Source organism: Salvelinus namaycush, chromosome 5 (genome assembly GCF_016432855.1).
Source record: "Salvelinus namaycush isolate Seneca chromosome 5, SaNama_1.0, whole genome shotgun sequence".
In the NCBI taxonomy this organism is placed as follows: Eukaryota; Metazoa; Chordata; class Actinopteri; order Salmoniformes; family Salmonidae; genus Salvelinus; species Salvelinus namaycush.
In genome coordinates, this window is record NC_052311.1 from 50,130,092 (window position 1) to 50,144,165 (window position 14,074).

General features: G+C 44.1%; 1 protein-coding gene across 1 annotated transcript; it reads left to right on the top strand.

Moving 5' to 3' along the window:
- Positions 1–730: 730 nt before the first annotated feature.
- LOC120047165 (hyaluronan and proteoglycan link protein 2-like) lies at positions 731–13,747 on the top strand. Its single transcript, XM_038992696.1, has 5 exons — positions 731–797; positions 11,216–11,572; positions 11,752–11,868; positions 11,988–12,170; positions 13,470–13,747. The coding sequence occupies exons 1-5, from the start codon at positions 731–733 to the stop codon at positions 13,745–13,747; spliced, it is 1,002 nt and encodes a 333-aa protein (XP_038848624.1).
- Positions 13,748–14,074: the final 327 nt, after the last annotated feature.

Here is a 14,074-nt window from a genome sequence, read left to right on the forward strand (position 1 = left end):
CAGAGTACTCGCCCCTTCTTGATGAGCCTTGTTTTTTAATGGGCAGGTAGCTACGAAATATCCCGTAGGTCCACAATATAGACAGCTCTAGGTGTGGAGTCGGCGTAAGCGCTCAGCCGGAGTCAATCTAGCCCTGCCCAGGTGCCTGGACTCCGAAGGAGGTGAGTCGGCAGCCCTCAGTGATTCCCAAGAGAACTCGGATGACATCGGGTTCACTCGGACATGTAGACTTCTGGGGTCTCCAGAATTCTTCGGAGGCAGGGTGGGAATCGAGGGTGAACGAGGATGACAGAGCACAGATTCCCTTTCCCTTCTATGTTCTCGAAGCCGCCCATCGATCCGGGTTGGTCAAGTCTATGAGGAAGTCAAGGTCCATGAGCAGCTCATCTTTGACCACCTCCGATAATCCGTGAAGGAACATGTCGAACAATGCTTCCAGGTTCCAGGCACTCTCAGCCGGCAGCGAGCGAAAATCCATTGCGTAGTCTGCCATACTACGGGAGTTTTGACGTAGCTGGAGCAGTTTACCAGCAGCCTCTCTCCTGGACAACGGAGAATTAAATACCTTCCGAACTTCAGCCACAAACTCCTCTAGACTGAGACTGAGGCAGACGATGGACTGTTGCTCCCACACTGCCGTAGCCTATGCTAGTGACATCCCGGACATCAGCATTATGATGTACGCTATCCTCGAGCGGTCCGAGGGGAACGAAGAGGCTGCAGCTCGAAAATGAAGGAGCACTGGGAGAGAAAAGCCCGGCAGGTTCCGGAATCTCCAGTGAAGCGCTCCAGAGAAGGTAAGCGGGGTTCTCAGGACACTGGGGTAGGCTGGGAGATTATGGATGTGCAAAACGACAGGTCAAGGGCAGGCAGAGGTCAGTAATCCAGATTAGAGTCCAAAGGTACAGAACGGCAGGAAGTCTCAGGGTCAGGGCAGGCAGAGGTCAATAATCCAGTGTGGTGGGACAAAGTACAGGACGGCAGGCTCAGGGTCAGGGTCAGGGCAGGCAGAATGGCCAAAACCGTGAAAACTAGAAAACAGAAACTTTAGAAAAGACAGGTGCAAGGAGAAGGCTTGACTAACAAACGAACAGGCAATAGACAAACAGAGAACACAGGTATAAATACACAGGGGATAATGAGGGGAGATGGGAGACACCTGGTGGGGGGTGGAGACAAGCACAAAGACAGGTGAAACAGATCAGGGTGTGGCAGTTCCAGTGTGATAGCCATAGCCAGCTAGCTAACATAGCATTCCTCTCTTTATGAGGCGGGTGTTTGAGTAGGCTAAACTAGTTAGCTACTGTACATTCGCTAGCTAAGTGAAAGTGAAAAATACAACGGTTATATAGTTAGCTCTCTGTCTCTCTTGCTTCTCCTTCATTTTTAAAGAAATTAATTTGTTCAAAACTGTTCAGCTATTGCCTTTCTCTCTCTTTGAGTCAACTACTCACCACATTGTATGCACTACAGTGCTAGCTAGCTGTAGCTTATGCTTTCAGTACTAGATTCATTCCCTGATCCTTTGATCAGGTGGATAACATGTCAGTTCCTGCTGCAAGAGCTCTGATAGGTTGGAAGACGTCCTCCGGAAGTTGTCATAATTACTCTGTAAGTCTATGCAAGGGGGTGAGAACCATGAGCCTCCTAGGTTTTGTATTGTCGTACCCAAAGGAGGACGGAAATTAGGTGTCCTACGGCTACACCATGGTGCTACCCTACAGAGTGCTGTTGAAGCTACTGTGGAGCTTCATTGCAAAACAATGTTTTAATCAATTAGTTGGTGATGTGAATATACACTGCTCAAAAAAATAAAGGGAACACTAAAATAACACATCCTAGATCTGAATGAATGAAATATTCTTATTAAATACTTTTTTCTTTACATAGTTGAATGTGCTGACAACAAAATCACACAAAAATGATCAATGGAAATCAAATTTATCAACCCATGGAGGTCTGGATTTGGAGTCACACTCAAAATTAAAGTGGAAAACCACACTACAGGCTGATCCAACTTTGATGTAATGTCCTTAAAACAAGTCAAAATGAGGCTCAGTAGTGTGTGTGGCCTCCACGTGCCTGTATGACCTCCCTACAACGCCTGGGCATGCTCCTGATGAGGTGGCGAATGGTCTCCTGAGGGATCTCCTCCCATACTTGGACTAAAGCATCCGCCAACTCCTGGACAGTCTGTGGTGCAATGTGGCGTTGGTGGATGGAGCGAGACATGATGTCCCAGATGTGCTCAATTGGATTCAGGTCTGGGGAACGGGCGGGCCAGTCCATAGCATCAATGCCTTCCTCTTGCAGGAACTGCTGACACACTCCAGCCACATGAGGTCTAGCATTGTCTTGCATTAGGAGGAACCCAGGGCCAACCGCACCAGCATATGGTCTCACAAGGGGTCTGAGGATCTCATCTCGGTACCTAATGGCAGTCAGGCTACATCTGGCGAGCACATGGAGGGCTGTGCAGACCCCCAAAGAAATGCCACCCCACACCATGACTGACCCACCGCCAAACCGGTCATGCTGGAGGATGTTGCAGGCAGCAGAATGTTCTCCATGGCGTCTCCAGACTCTGTCACGTCTGTCACATGTGTTCATGTGCTCAGTGTGAACCTGCTTTCATCTGTGAAGAGCACAGGGCGCCAGTGGCGAATTTGCCAATCTTGGTGTTCTCTGGCAAATGCCAAACGTCCTGCACGGTGTTGGGCTGTAAGCACAACCCCCACCTGTGGACGTCGGGCCCTCATACCACCCTCATGGAGTCTGTTTCTGACCGTTTGAGCAGACACATGCACATTTGTGGCCTGCTGGAGGTCATTTTGCAGGGCTCTGGCAGTGCTCCTCCTTGCACAAAGGCGGAGGTAGCGGTCCTGCTGCTGGGTTGTTGCCCTCCTACGGCCTCCTCCATGTCTCCTGATGTACTGGCCTGTCTCCTGGTAGCGCCTCCATGCTCTGGACACTACGCTGACAGACACAGCAAACCTTCTTGCCACAGCTCGCATTGATGTGCCATCCTGGATGAGCTGCACTACCTGAGCCACTTGTGTGGGTTGTAGACTCCGTCTCATGCTACCACTAGAGTGAAAGCACCGCCAGCATTCAAAAGTGACCAAAACATCAGCCAGGAAGCATAGGAACTGAGAAGTGGTCTGTGGTCACCACCTGCAGAACCACTCCTTTATTGGGGGTGTCTTGCTAATTGCCTATAATTTCCACCTGTTGTCTATTCCATTTGCACAACAGCATGTGAAATGTATTGTCAATCAGTGTTGCTTCCTAAGTGGACAGTTTGATTTCACAGAAGTGTGATTGACTTGGAGTTACATTGTGTTGTTTAAGTGTTCCCTTTATTTTTTTGAGCAGTGTATTTAGTAAAGTTGTATCTAAAAATTATAACTTTTTTGATGTTTCCCTATTTACATTTTTTTTTTTTTTATTCACTGAGGATGATGGTCCTCCCCTTCCTCCTCCGAGGAGTCTCCACTAGCTGAAGCTCATTGTCTTGATCTCAAATTGGTAGGTGGCTGGCCCAAGTAGGTGAACATTTTGGAAAATGTCGCCACACAGCTTTCCGTAAACAGTCGCTTTCAAACGAAGGATTCTGTGGCTAATTTAAGTAAGACAGTAATTCTGCTCATAGATTATGCATGTATGAACTGCACATTGACACATCCAGCCCAAAGCGGGAGGTTGTAAAATGACTTACTAAGTTCCGGACCATGTATTTAACTGGAGGGAAAGGGCCTCTTGCAAGTTGATAAAGACCTGTCAGAAATGCATGCCTTTGGCTTTGAAAAGCCTTCATGACCCCGATGTGTGTGTCAAGCTTTCGTCAACACAGTCATGCACTGGTGATCCCAGTAAACTGATACTACATAAGGGCTTCAGGGCTGGTAGGCCAAACCTGCTCTTTATCATTCTTTCTTATCTATGATATAGGCAAAGAAAAGGTCTTTCAAAAGCTCTAGCTCAACTGACACCCAAAAATATGAAATGTCATGTTAACGTTGTGGACAATAGGTTTACAGACTATATTTTAAATCTATAGTGTAATACTACATCTCTTCACACTTCTAGAAGTGATGCGCTAAATTACACTAAAATGTCTAGTTAGGTATAGAAAACAAGTTACCTTTTTACTGTACATCCATTCATTCATGGGTAGTTAGCGTACACTAAATAAGTAATGCAGTTCTGTCTGAGTATGTGTAGCCCATCTATCTGATGCTGTCTGGTCAGAAAGAGTATGACGTTTTTCCGCCCGCAGCATTGAATGCAAGGGAAGCCAGAAAGCCAGTTTGGATTTGGCTTCAAACCAATCACATCAGAAGCCAAACGTCATTGACAGAAATAACTTGAATTGTTGCATTTGCATCTAGCTAGCTAAAGTTAGCCCTTTCCCAAATTAGCCATGGATGGAGATAGGGATTTGGACTTGTGGTTTTATTAAATTATCCGTACCGGCCAATGATTATAACGGCGATTCTGATCCAACCCTAAATTCATACAATGAGAGGATGGAAGTTCAACATGTAGGTAGATGTAGTAGGCTAATGTTATTAATTAGCTAGCCTGGCACATCATTGCCCATGAAAGAAAGTTAGGCTAGCGATGAAGCATTTTAGCCAGGTAGCCTAGGACAACAAAAACTAAAATCGTGTACTGTATGCCAGAGTCATAGATTGTTTCTGCAACATGAAAGAGGAGGATGGCATTGTGTGTAGCCCATGTACACTGTCTCAGTGTGTGTAGCCCATATATCTGATGCTGTCTGGACAAAAAGAGTATGACATGTTGACGCCGTAGCATTAGATTGGTTGATGCCAGCAATCATTTGGCCTCCTTTAATAAAACAAATTTAAGATAATTTGCCAATTAGTGCTGAGCTGAGCTCAACTGTGGGTTGTCCTGGTGCATCAAAACGCCCCCCAATGGAGGCCAGTTTGGATTTAGCTTCACCCCAGTCAAATCTCACCCTAAGCTAAATGTAATTTTAGTTTCTGGTCTTCTTGTGTTGATGTCCTGCAGTAGCTTTCGGCCCGTTCCTAATCCATGGATGGAGATGGGGATTTGGACTTGTGGTTTTGACTTAATTCTCTGTACAGGCCAATGATTATGATGCGATTCTGATCCAACCCTAAATTCATACAATGAGAGGATGGAAGTTCAACATGTAGGTAGATGTAGTAGGCTAATGTTATTAATTAGCTAGCCTGGCACATCATTGCCCATGAAAGAAAGTTAGGCTAGCGATGAAGCATTTTAGCCAGGTAGCCTAGGACAACAAAAACTAAAATCGTGTACTGTATGCCAGAGTCATAGATTGTTTCTGCAACATGAAAGAGGAGGATGGCATTGTGTGTAGCCCATGTACACTGTCTCAGTGTGTGTAGCCCATATATCTGATGCTGTCTGGACAAAAAGAGTATGACATGTTGACGCCGTAGCATTAGATTGGTTGATGCCAGCAATCATTTGGCCTCCTTTAATAAAACAAATTTAAGATCATTTGCCAATTAGTGCTGAGCTGAGCTCAACTGTGGGTTGTCCTGGTGCATCAAAACGCCCCCCAATGGAGGCCAGTTTGGATTTAGCTTCACCCCAGTCAAATCTCACCCTAAGCTAAATGTAATTTTAGTTTCTGGTCTTCTTGTGTTGATGTCCTGCAGTAGCTTTCGGCCCGTTCCTAATCCATGGATGGAGATGGGGATTTGGACTTGTGGTTTTGACTTAATTCTCTGTACAGGCCAATGATTATGATGCGATTCTGATCCAACCCTAAATTCATACAATGAGAGGATGGAAGTTCAACATGTAGGTAGATGTAGTAGGCTAATGTTATTAATTAGCTAGCCTGGCACATCATTGCCCATGAAAGAAAGTTAGGCTAGCGATGAAGCATTTTAGCCAGGTAGCCTAGGACAACAAAAACTAAAATCGTGTACTGTATGCCAGAGTCATAGATTGTTTCTGCAACATGAAAGAGGAGGATGGCATTGTGTGTAGCCCATGTACACTGTCTCAGTGTGTGTAGCCCATATATCTGATGCTGTCTGGACAAAAAGAGTATGACATGTTGACGCCGTAGCATTAGATTGGTTGATGCCAGCAATCATTTGGCCTCCTTTAATAAAACAAATTTAAGATCATTTGCCAATTAGTGCTGAGCTGAGCTCAACTGTGGGTTGTCCTGGTGCATCAAAACGCCCCCCAATGGAGGCCAGTTTGGATTTAGCTTCACCCCAGTCAAATCTCACCCTAAGCTAAATGTAATTTTAGTTTCTGGTCTTCTTGTGTTGATGTCCTGCAGTAGCTTTCGGCCCGTTCCTAATCCATGGATGGAGATGGGGATTTGGACTTGTGGTTTTGACTTAATTCTCTGTACAGGCCAATGATTATGATGCGATTCTGATGTAACCATAAATGAATATGCTGTGCAACTTGCCTGAGAAGATTGAAGTTCAATATGTAGCCTCGATGTAGCCTAGCCCTTTTAGGCTCAAAATTAACTAGCTAGCTAACTTAGCTGGTCAATTTCTGCCCATGCGGGGTAGTTAGGCTAGCAAGCATGTTAGCTAGGTAGCCTAGGACAACGAAAAGTAAAAGCTTACTTACTGTATGACAGAGCTATGTACCGTTTTGCCAACATAAAAGAGAGGAGGATGACATTGGCGTTCAACTAGTCTACAAGTAGGGTGAGTCCAAAAAAGATTTTGCTTGCTCGCACACGTACTCACACACATACACACACACAACATTGATTGGACTAAATTGTTTTTGTATCTTTAAGTTTGTTTTCAGTGTATGACACAAAGCATGTATAGTTCTGTTGATTTGACGATGTTTAAATGTTTATGTTGAAATAGTGCTGAAATTGCTGAGGCAGTGCTCCTGTTGCCTTTGTGCAGACTCGCGATAACTCTGTGGTTCTAAATCATTAGTTGTTTAGTAAACTGTCAGACATTAACTTGCTTGACCATTCTGCACGTGATATAACGGTTTGTTACATGCAGTGGCGTGCCGTGGGCCTGGGGCCTGGGCCTTCAGTGAGGTCCTACACAGTCCCACCCGAATTAATCCACCTCTTATTACCATCATTATGATGCCATGGCTCTAGACACTATACATTTAGACGTCGGCGTCGGGCGACCTCTCCTTACAATGTTTAACTTTTCTTGAAAAGTTTGTCTTGAGAATGGCGTTATAATTCTATCCTCGACCAAATCGATATCTTCTCCTCCTTCCGCCATTGTGGATTGAAAAAACAGCTTAGTAGTACGCAAATTAATTCGTTTATCAAATTCAGTTTCCTAGTTCTGCATAGACCTGCCCATAGGACCTGCCTCTCAATATTGGTAATCCAATCAAAAGACGTGCACGCACTACGCCTGCTAGCTGGCTCCTGTGTAACACTGGAGCCAGCCAGCAGGCGTACAATAGCCAACTCTAAAGCTGATTGGTTGACACTAAATTTTCATTTCCATTCACTTTAAGCTACAAGTGCCCGCATTGTTGATTCTGAAGGCCTGAGGGCAGATTTTAGACCCCTGGCAACACATGATGGCTGAATATGATTGGATAAAAGATTTAACATAAAGACCAGTCCTCCAAATCTCAACCTGGTGCTGGAAGCAGTGCAACCAAGAGGAAAGCTATGAAATGAAGAGTATAACTCTTACTCTGGGGAATAATTTAATACATATTTGTGGGAAAATATATTTAAAAAAAAAAATTATATTCTGATGATGTTTAGGCCAGCAGAGAAGGCCTTGCTGGCCCTGACGGCCCACCACTGGTTACATGCAATATTTGCTTTGTGGACTTCACCAGACAGATGTTGCTCTCCGGTTTTGTGATGAAACAAACATATGTGTAGTTGAATTTATTCCGCCACTGTTTGACTGTTGTGTTTTTGTTGTCACGGCCTTATTGTATATGACGGTGGCGTATGAACGATTGAGTTATAGAGCAAACAACACAATAATCACAACATAGGGTGTTATATGGATTTTTTACTGGCTTGGCTTCGTCAGTGATTTTACCCACACGCCACCACTGAACGGTACCTCGGTACCGGTACCCCCTGTATATAGCCTCGTTATTGTTATTTTATTATGTTACTTTTTATTATTTTTTACTTTAGTTTATTTGGTAAATATTTACTTAACTATTTATTGAACTGCACTGTTGATTAAGAGCTTGTAAGTAAGCATTTCACAATAAGGTCTACAGTTGTTGTATTCGGCGCATGTGACAAATACATTTTGATTTGACTTTGATTTGATTTGAACGGAAATAACAAAAACCAGCAAACACTCTGCCCTCCATGGAGTGAGTTTGACGCCCCTGATCTAACCCCTGAACTTAACTCAAATATATGAATAAGATCAACACATACAGTATGATAGAAAATAGATGGAGAGCTGGGGTCAAAGTACAGTGAGATATGTGTAGTGAGAGAAATAGATAGAGTTGGATGGAAAGAGGGAGGGACAGAGACGGGACAGTTGTCACTTAAGCGTGTCCTGATGAATACTAATTGCTGTGAACTAAAGAGCCAGAAAGAGTTCCATTGATGGCTGAGCACAATGGAGAAGGGACAGGGGAAGCAGAGGAATTATATTATTTCATTTTCCCCTTCTCCTCGTGTTTGTATGCCAGCCCGCCGCCTGTTGTCTTTGGGGGGAAAGGAGACTGTGGCTCTCACAATGCAGCCCTTGTGTCTGGGGCCACAGGGCCAGAGTAAGCCAGGGCTCACACAGCTTCCTCCCTCCCTGCAAGATGGAAAGGTCCTCAGCGTACAGGCAGGCTTGCGATCAATAGGGTTTTGAGATGATAAATTGAGCTCACTGGCGTAGGGGAAACCCCAGTAGCCCCCGCAAGGTGGGGGTCCCACGAGCTCTGGGTGCCCATGCGCCCATCATCTCACACCTACAGTATGTCTAAATTTTATTATATTTTTTGATAAATCATTTTGACAGTAACCCTCCTTTTTAATGTCAACATGTAGCAAGCAAAGTGTTTGTGTTGTCAATCTACATTGGGCTGTTACATGGAAAATTCATTTTACAATCTGCAATGTTTGAATTTCAACTTTAATTGCTGAACAAGTACATACAATATTGTCGCCATCCATCATTCTAAATAGCAGCATTGTGACACCGTAAGCCCATAGCTTCGTGAAACATAAACGTTAGGCTTAACATGAGAAAATACAGACCAAATAAAAGTAAACATGAATCCATTAAAGCAAAGCTATAGGCTACTACAAGCATTAGCACCACATAATCTGATAGGCAGCCGTGTAAACGTCGCAATTTAAGAACCATGGACAGCGATCAGTAAGTAGTCTAAACTTCGTGAGTGGCTGACGCATAAGATTGTCTGAGGTCCAGAAGACTCCAACTTTTCTGGGGTCCAAAGAAACTGCGCTACGCCAGTGGTTGAGCTAGCAGTTGGTTACAACCTTGCTACTGAAAGTCACAGCATGGACTAGCAACATGGTTACTTCCATGGGGATATGCCGCTGTTTTACCCATAGACCATACCAGGCTCAAAACTAAATATGTATAAATATCCCTTTCTCTAACTGTCTCTCTATTACATAAATACAGTAAACAGACACATTCTAGTTTCAAACCCTTTGAAAACGGGCAACCCTTCCTCACTTCCTCTCACGTGTCCCTTATTGACAAGTAGAGGATAGAGGCAGAGAGAAACACAATGGCAGCCTGTCAGATCACATCCTCATTAACATCTGAAACAGAAAGGAGAACAACCCTGTTTACACTGTCCACCATGGCCTGAGACATATGGTCTGAGAAAGAGAGGGGGGGGGGGGGGGGTGCGAGGGAAGAAGGGAGATGGAGAGGGCGCTTGAAGAAGGGAGAGGCGGGTGAGGGAAGAAGGGAGAGGAGGGCGAGGGAAGAAGAGAGAGGAGGGCGAGGGAAGAAGGGAGAGTAGGGCGAGGGAAGAAGGGAGAGGAGTGCAAGGGAAGAAGAGAAAGAGAAAGGGAGAGGGAAGAAGGGACAGGGAAGAAGGGAGAGGAAGACGAGGGAAGAAGGGAGAGGAGGGCAAGTGAAGAAGGGAGAGAGAAAGGGAGAGGGAAAAAGGGAGAGGGTGAGGGAGAGGGAAGAAGGGAGAGGGAAGAAGGGAGAGGAGGGCGAGGGAAGAAGGGAGAGGAGGGCAAGGGAAAAAAGGGAAAAAGGGAGAGAGGGGGAGAGGGCGAGGGAAGAAGGGAGAGGAGGGTGAAGGAAGAGAGAGAGAGAGAGAGAGAGAGATAGAGGAGGGCAAGGGAAGAAGGGGGAGGAGGGTGAGGGAAGGAGAGAGAGAGAGAGAGAGAGAGAGAGAGAGAGAGAGAGAGAGAGAGAGAGAGAGAGAGAGAGAGAGAGAGAGAGAGAGAGAGAGAGAGAGAGAGAGAGAGAGAGAGAGAGAGAGAGAGAGAGAGAGAGAGAGAGAGAGAGAGAGAGAGAGAGAGAGGAGGGCGACCAAGGAAGGGAGAGAGAGACCTTGGAGGTCAAAGGGAGGAGAGAGGAGGGAGAGATTGCAGTGGCAGAAAGGGGCTCAGAGAAAAAGAAAGAAGATATTTTTGCTTCCAAACTATCTCACCAATGGTCATGTTTGGCTGAATAACCCTCAAAGGTGATCAGTCACCACTGTTTTGAAGAGAAAAATAAATCCTCATCTCATCAACTGCTGCAGGTTAGAGCTTTGGGATTTTCTTTTGGTGTCTGTTGATCTGTTTTGGTCCTCCTTAGGGGCAAATGTTCTATGTATAAAACTGTTCTTCTTAGTACATTCAAAAATGCTCTACCACACTATGTAACCATTATAAATCAGATAATGTTGTTATTCTATTGCAGGGACAGGGAGGGTGACTTGCTTCATTATGAACTGTGCTGCTATTTTGATACTAACCACAAGTTGTTTCAGTTGGACGTCTGCTATTTATCTCCCAAATAGACAAGGTATGTTTTATCATTTTCTGAGTGTAAGAGGTATTTTAGCTTATGACAGGAGAGTATGCAGAATTGTATCCATCTATTGAATCTGTTCAATTTAGTTCATGAAGGCCACTAGCTATAGGTCAGTAACATTGCTTAATGATGACCATAGAATAATTCTAACCCAATGTAATGTATGAGACTTTCATTGTTGAATAATGGAGGAATAATCTACAAGGAAGCTGTTTTAATTCCCTCAGCAACAAAGAAATTGAAGTATCTGCTTGAGCCACCTGTTTATGCCGAGGTAACCAGCCCTCGGGGAGGAAATGCCACTTTGCCATGTGTACTGCGATTCAAACCAAGCCATTACAAGGTGAAATGGACAAAACTGGAACCACTTCGTCATGGAAGCAAGAACATTGTCATGATCACAAACGGTTCAGCCCACAAACCTTATGGCCTGCTTGGGCCACGGGCCTCGCTCCGTAAGGCTCATGCCATGGATGCCTCACTACGACTCAGCAACCTGGAACTAGAAGACGATGGTAGATATCGCTGTGAGGTGATCAACGGTATCGAGGATGAGAGTGTCATCATTACATTGGGGATAGAAGGTACATTTTGATGATTCTTGTAACCTTTCTAAACATTTCAAATGTTGTAAAGAAACCGTATCACTTGCTATTCAGACAAAAATATATTTGGAGAAAAAAAAGGCAAATCAGACAAAGTTTTTGATATGTTGTGTGACTTAACATCAACATAAAAAGAGACAACTTCTATTTACTTTTAGGGATGGTGTTTCCATATCAGAGCAAAAACGGCCGCTACAAATTCACCTACCAGGAAGCTAAGGAGGCCTGTGTTGAACAGGATGGCACATTGGCCACATTCAAGCAGCTATACAGAGGTATTCAATATTCAATCAGTAAAACATTGACAGTTTACTCTGTAACTTTGCTGATGCCATAGAGGTTTATGTAAGGCTAACTTTCACAAAGTAAACAGTAACACATTCTCATTGTGTAGCCTGGACAGAGGGTCTGGATTGGTGCAACGCGGGATGGCTCATCGATGGGAGAGTCCGCTACCCCATCCTGCACCCACGAGCAGAATGTGGGGGGGAGCTGCCGCCTGGCATTCGCAGCTATGGCCCCCGGGACAGGATCCGGGACCACTTTGATGCCTTCTGTTTCACCTCTAGAACAACAGGTCAGCTGAATGGGTTTTGGTGCTTTGTGAAGCTGTCAAATAGCAATGTCAGTACAGTCTTTATGTGCCAAATTAGTTCCACCCCTTTTAATTCGGGATGCTGCTTATTGAAAATGAATAAAAGGAGTTCAATTGGATTTGGGCGATGTGGTACATTTAAAAATAGTCTGGAACCAACATATAATCAAACATTAATAAGGATGCAATTATGTTATAGTATTGGCAAAAGACTGTGTTCAGAACAGTCTTACGTTATTCTGACTGTAAACTTTCCATAGCAACAAGGTGACCTTTGGCGATACATAGGAGTGGGCTCATTAATGGTCCTGAGTGGATGAGGATGGACAATAAAGGCTGTTGTTCAGACCCACTTGTAAACAAGTCCATCTGTGGGAAACTAGTTGCCCTTTAGTGACATTAGAACATACACTGTAATCGGAAAATAAAAACCTTAGTGGAAATGTTGAATTATAAAGACAGTGGGTGGTTTTACCATATAGCACGGTTCCCTAATAAGTTTAAATTTTTTATTGTTGGACATAAAAGACTGTACATTTTAATTTAGGAAATATGTTTGAAAGTATCCCCACACATAATAGAGAGATATACAGGTATGTGATCTATACAAATGTAAGCAAGGTTTGAAATTATTATGTTTCAGTCAAATGTTATATCTGGTTGGACTTCTTGCAGTCAATTTGCAGTCTACAAACTATTTGTAATTATTATAATTATTTAAAAAATTTGCGCTGAATCTAGTTGATGATCGCTGCCATATAGGGATGGATACAGCACCATACTTAACTTAAATAACAGTAATGATATTGTTGTGAGTGCATGTCAACACTTCAGATCCAGAATGACTGAGACAACAAATTACTTCTAATGCTTTAGCACAGGGGTTATCAACTAGATTCAGCAGAGGGATGATTTTTTTCTTGAGCGGATGGTCAGGGTGCAGGGACATACTTACAAATAATTTGTGGACTGCAACAATTGACAGCAAGAAGCCCAAACAGATATAACATTTGACTAAAACATAATCATTTTAAACCTTGCTTACATTTGTATATGATCACATATATACTGTACTTTGGAACAGATTTTCCAAATTTAAATCACTTGGAGCTGATTTGCTGATGTTTTTACAGTCTTTTATGTCCAACAATAAAAAAAAAAGGCTCATACTTGGGGGGCCAAATAAAATCACCCGCAGGCCAAATTCAAACCACGGGCCGCCAGTTGGCGAACACTGCTTTAGCAGGTTAAAGAACTTGTATTCCCCTTCCTCTCTTCCAGGCTTTGTGTTCTTCGTTGGAGGGCCACTCACGTTTGGGGAGGCAGTGCAGGCATGTAGGGGTGAGGGAGGAGAGTTAGCTCTGGTTGGACAGCTCTATTCAGCCTGGCATTTCCTGAGCTATGACCGCTGTAATGGAGGTTGGTTGAAGGACGGCAGTGTGCGTTTCCCTATCACCACCCCTAGAGCGCGCTGTGGCGGTATTCCCGAGGCTGGGGTGCGCACCTTTGGGTACCCCAACAAGACCCTGCGTCTCTATGGTGCCTACTGCTACAGGTAGCTTTCATGAGACCTGTAGCGTGTGGAGCCTACTTCCACTAACTTCATAGATCCAAGACGCAGCCATTGTGAAGACTACCAGTGACCCCTACAGGTTTCATTACGCTTTTCCGCAATACTACAATATGTTATTACAGGAAACCTCAAAGGTTTAACGCCTTTTTCCATGGGACACATCAATAAAAGCCTGCCACTTTTATGAGCTTTACTGCTACAGGTAACAACTGCTGTACATGTTTTCCTGCGTTTGTGTAACATGCGTTTTGTGATCTTTGTTATCCAAGAAGCACTATTCTAATGTAACAGGATAGTTATTACACAATGACAA

Coding starts and splice junctions, on each gene's coding strand:
- LOC120047165 (XM_038992696.1), top strand. CDS start 731: ATGAAGGAGCACTGGGAGAGAAAAGCCCGGCAGGTTCCGGAATCTCCA. Junction 798..11,215: donor AGTGAAGCGCTCCAGAGAAG/GTAAGCGGGGTT, acceptor TAATTCCCTCAG/CAACAAAGAAATTGAAGTAT. Junction 12,171..13,469: donor TTTCACCTCTAGAACAACAG/GTCAGCTGAATG, acceptor CCTCTCTTCCAG/GCTTTGTGTTCTTCGTTGGA.